Here is a 4084-nt window from a genome sequence, read left to right on the forward strand (position 1 = left end):
TTCTGACCCACAGTGACATTGTTATTGCACAATACTACCTGAATCCTAATCAGACAAGCCAATCAACCTACACTAATGGTCACGTGTTTCAGTTAAGTTGATGGTGGTGGTGGAGGATCATAATGATTTTATCATTCACTACATCGCTATAAAAAAGGGAATTGCCAAGTGACGCCTTAAGAGCATAAAAGGAGATGTGTAGTCTTTCAGCTAGTCAGTTACCTCTGCAAAAGATCCAGTTAATGCAGCTACAGTGTATTCGATCCCCTGCCTGTCAAATATCCCTATGCAATGCAATTCCTAAAATACTAAGACCAACTTATGCAAGTGATAACATATGATTCCACTGTCTCAACAATTACTGTGTAACCGACACTAAGGAGAGCGAAATTACCTGCTTGGTACACCCGTACCTCTAAAAGATAGCAGAAACTAATTCTAGTCAGTTCCCTGACTTCAAAATTAAAAGGTTTATGAATATCTATTTACCTTTATGATTAGTTCCAGTGTTCCACCAGCATCTTAACTATCTGCAACAAGTTAATCTCCTAACTAGTCTTCACTTTTAATTCTACAAACTATTTTGTAGAAGACAGCAACACCTGACGGACTGTAGTCCTAATAAAGCACACCTACCACAACGGAAATGGATCTTGCAAAAAAAACAAAACAATACGTTAATCAAGAACTTACATTCCTTCGGTTCTAAATTGTAAGCACGGAATGAGAAAGCAGCCATCCAAGATACAAATAATAAGACATGAATAGATCCAATAAAAATTGGTCCACTTCTGCTATTTATATTTTCAAATTCATGTCTTGTTCCGGAATAGTCACCATCCTCTCCCTTGAGCATAAGCAAATTTCAAACTTCCGATCTTCTATCTCCTTGAATATGATAGTAACTTATAAACTTCTTATGCATCTGGATTCCGATGAAAGTGATAGAAAGATAAATTCCTCCAACTACAGAATCTCTTTTTCAAAAGCCAAAACCTGTTATAGCATACTCACGAAACAACCAAGTGACATGCCAGGACACTACAAGTTCATGGCCACCATTCAACTGTTGAACAAGAAAACCCGCAGAGTAACATCCAACTTAAAAGGCAAAAATGGGTTCTGCAAATATTTCCTACTATATCTTCATCTTTCTGTTCTCTATTGAATATTCGAACATCCAAGATCCATAAATGTGTCTATCTCCAGGAGGCTGGTGGAAGTATTGTTGGCCAAGGCTTCAGGGAAAACGCGAAAGTATGCCACATCTGATTACGGGAGGAACGATAGGTAGCCAAAAAAGAAGGATGACAGAGCTGTTGATACCCCTGAGTTCTGATATTGTAAGACCAAATGTTATTCTTGGGACCAAGTACAACCACATTTTGGTCGACTGGGTTGAAACCTAAAAACTGGATTTGTGTAATAGTATCAGAGCTATATCCACCAGTCAACCGAGACTCGATTTCTGCTAACATGTCATGAGGTACTTCACCTTTGTGTAACAATTTCCATTCCTCGTCGAGCACCCAAATACTTAAAGTCATGTCCATTCTCGTAATTCTACCGTAACAGTTCATCCCTTCCGACACCCCAAGACACTGTCTGCTATAGTAAAAATCACCATGATCTGGTTCATTCTCTGTTGACTCCACATCAGGCAAGTCAATCAATCTACACTGATTACCACAAGAGTCACCATTGCTGCTGTTTCTGAAATTGTAAGCTAGAACCCTGTTTTGCGTTTGGATCCAATACAAAACACCATTATGGGTAATGACATTGTTATAACTGGAGTAATCCCAAGTAATGTCTTTAGGACTTGAAACTTGATGGGTGTTCCATTCACCCGAATCAGAAGAAAAAATTTCAACTTTAAACTGTTTTGCTGGTTCAAACTTGGGTATACGAAAAACCTGGTAACTAGTAGAAATGACTGATGATGAAGAACGATCGTCACAATGGAAACCAGTCACAACCCAATTTCTTTCTCTTGGTGGTGGTGGTGGAGGAAGCGAAACCCATTTCTTAGTGAGTGGATTGCAAACATAATAAATCATTGGATTAAAATTGGTTGTTGTGCAGAGAACCAACCCATTACTTGAACATATAAGGTATAATCCATCTTTTCTGGAATTTAGTCTTTCATACAAGAACCTAAGCGAAAACTCATTTCGATGACCAGTTATAAATCGTGAATGCAACTCAGGACATGCAATTGTAAACTTACTTCTCAGCCGGTTATTATGGGACATAATAGTATAAACTAATCCCCATGGTAGAGACTTACTTAAGGCGTGAGTTTATACCATTGTCTTAAGAAATTGGGATTTGAGAGAAGAGATGACCATACCTTTGAAACACACTTCAATTTGAAGGTTTCAATAAGAGGAAGATGAAGTAAAATCTCAAACAAGATATCCTCCGTTAAGTTTTGGGTAACCCTTTGGGGAAGTGAAGAACAAGAAGAACCCTTCAGCTTCATTTTCTTCTTCATTGCGAAATTTGTGTTGAGCAGAGAACTAGGGCAAATGGATGCTCTTGTTCTTACCCTAATTTGAAACAGTGTTGTTCTAGGGGGGAATTAGGGTTTTTTAATACACTAAGTTTTGGTGTATGTCTTTCATCAAAATTTTGAGACAGCAGTGTTGTGGAAGTGACACGTGGTTTACCCCTTTGAAAGTTTTCAGACCACTCTTGATCTTGATCAACGGAAAGATAGGCTTGGGCTTGAATGTAATGAACAGTGAACACATTAGCAACACTCTGTTTACTGATGGTGTACTCTTTTTTCTTTTCCAGGAAAAAGTCGAGCTTTATTCCACGGTAAGGATAACTTACAAGTTAGGTTCGGTCAGGCAGAAGCAGCGACCGAGCCAACGCTTTTATGTCCTGGGGCCGAGTAAAATTTACTCTCGCACTTACCAATTTTTTTCCAAAATATATTTAAATTATAGTTAAGGTACTACAAAGCCTTGCACAATAGTATAAAAATGAAATAAATCTACAGCAACCATTATACAAAAACATGAATGGATTCGTAACTTTTTCTTAGATACAAAATGATTAGAATGTTAGTAATTGGCTATGCGGCTGAAGGCCGCGACGATGTTTTTAGAACAAATCGTAATACCATAGGACAACTGTGATTTGCTTATAAAAGTACTCGTCATATAGAATAATGAATATTATAATGAACAAAATTTTAATAACAAAATTTGTTTCGAAAACAGAAATTATGGTTTAGAAAAATAAACATACTTGAGAAAAAAATGTTATCACCTGTAAACAATATCTAAGCTTTAAGTGCAGTAATGCCAAGTCCCATCAGTTCAATACAGACCTATAAACATTTTGCAAATGGTGCGTAGTCCTAATTGCAAGTCTAATATACTTACAGAAATTAACACAACCAAGGCAGCGATACAATAGAGTTTTGGTTCAATCAGTCCACTTTATATTTAAAAAAATTCTGCAAAAGCTGCTCAGAATGTAAAGGATCCACTAGCAATCGAATAAGCCAATAATACGCTATGTTTTAAGTTCAGGTCATCATTAACAAACCCCATACCCTTACAACACAAACTAATAAGTATATATATTCTCTGTAGTTTAGTTTAGAGGGTTTGCGGCTGATACAAGAGGATTTAAGTGAGTAGTGTAGTTGACATTATGACCCATTAGCCATAAAAATTTCAACTTTACAACAAAATTGCCCCCACAACTCGTTATAATTATCAAAACCTCAGGCCTTTTCTAACCAAAACTCAAAATTAAGTGGGGTCAAGGGACCCTATTTGTCCCTTGTTGCCTCCGTCCCTGGGCAGAAGCTGCACCCTATTTACATTAGTAGGATTTACATACCATATTTTTATATACATACTTTTACGAGCAAACTTTGTTATCTTATTAGCTGGTTTATTACACACTCTGTTTACAATGCAACCACACAAGAAGGCAAATAAGACACCATAACACTAATACGGGTAAAAAGATTGACCTCCTCTTTTCGACAACTATAAAACAGAAAAAAAAGTAAAATAAAACTTCAACCACGTCTTTATTATCTGTTTGTACAAGAACT

The 4084-nt window shown here is 36.9% G+C and overlaps 1 protein-coding gene across 1 annotated transcript; it reads right to left on the reverse strand.

The window, feature by feature from the left end:
- Positions 1-1199: 1199 nt before the first annotated feature.
- On the reverse strand, positions 1200-2060 carry LOC113291281 (F-box protein At3g26010-like). The gene has a single exon (XM_026540833.1). It carries the CDS (start codon positions 2058-2060, stop codon positions 1200-1202), a length of 861 nt encoding a protein of 286 aa, XP_026396618.1.
- Positions 2061-4084: the final 2024 nt, after the last annotated feature.

The sequence above is a fragment of the Papaver somniferum genome, chromosome 6 (genome assembly GCF_003573695.1).
Source record: "Papaver somniferum cultivar HN1 chromosome 6, ASM357369v1, whole genome shotgun sequence".
Taxonomy (NCBI): Eukaryota; Viridiplantae; Streptophyta; class Magnoliopsida; order Ranunculales; family Papaveraceae; genus Papaver; species Papaver somniferum.

Bases quoted from the DNA above. Each gene is read 5' to 3' on its own strand.
- LOC113291281 (XM_026540833.1), bottom strand. From the start codon at position 2,060: ATGATTTATTATGTTTGCAATCCACTCACTAAGAAATGGGTTTCGCTT.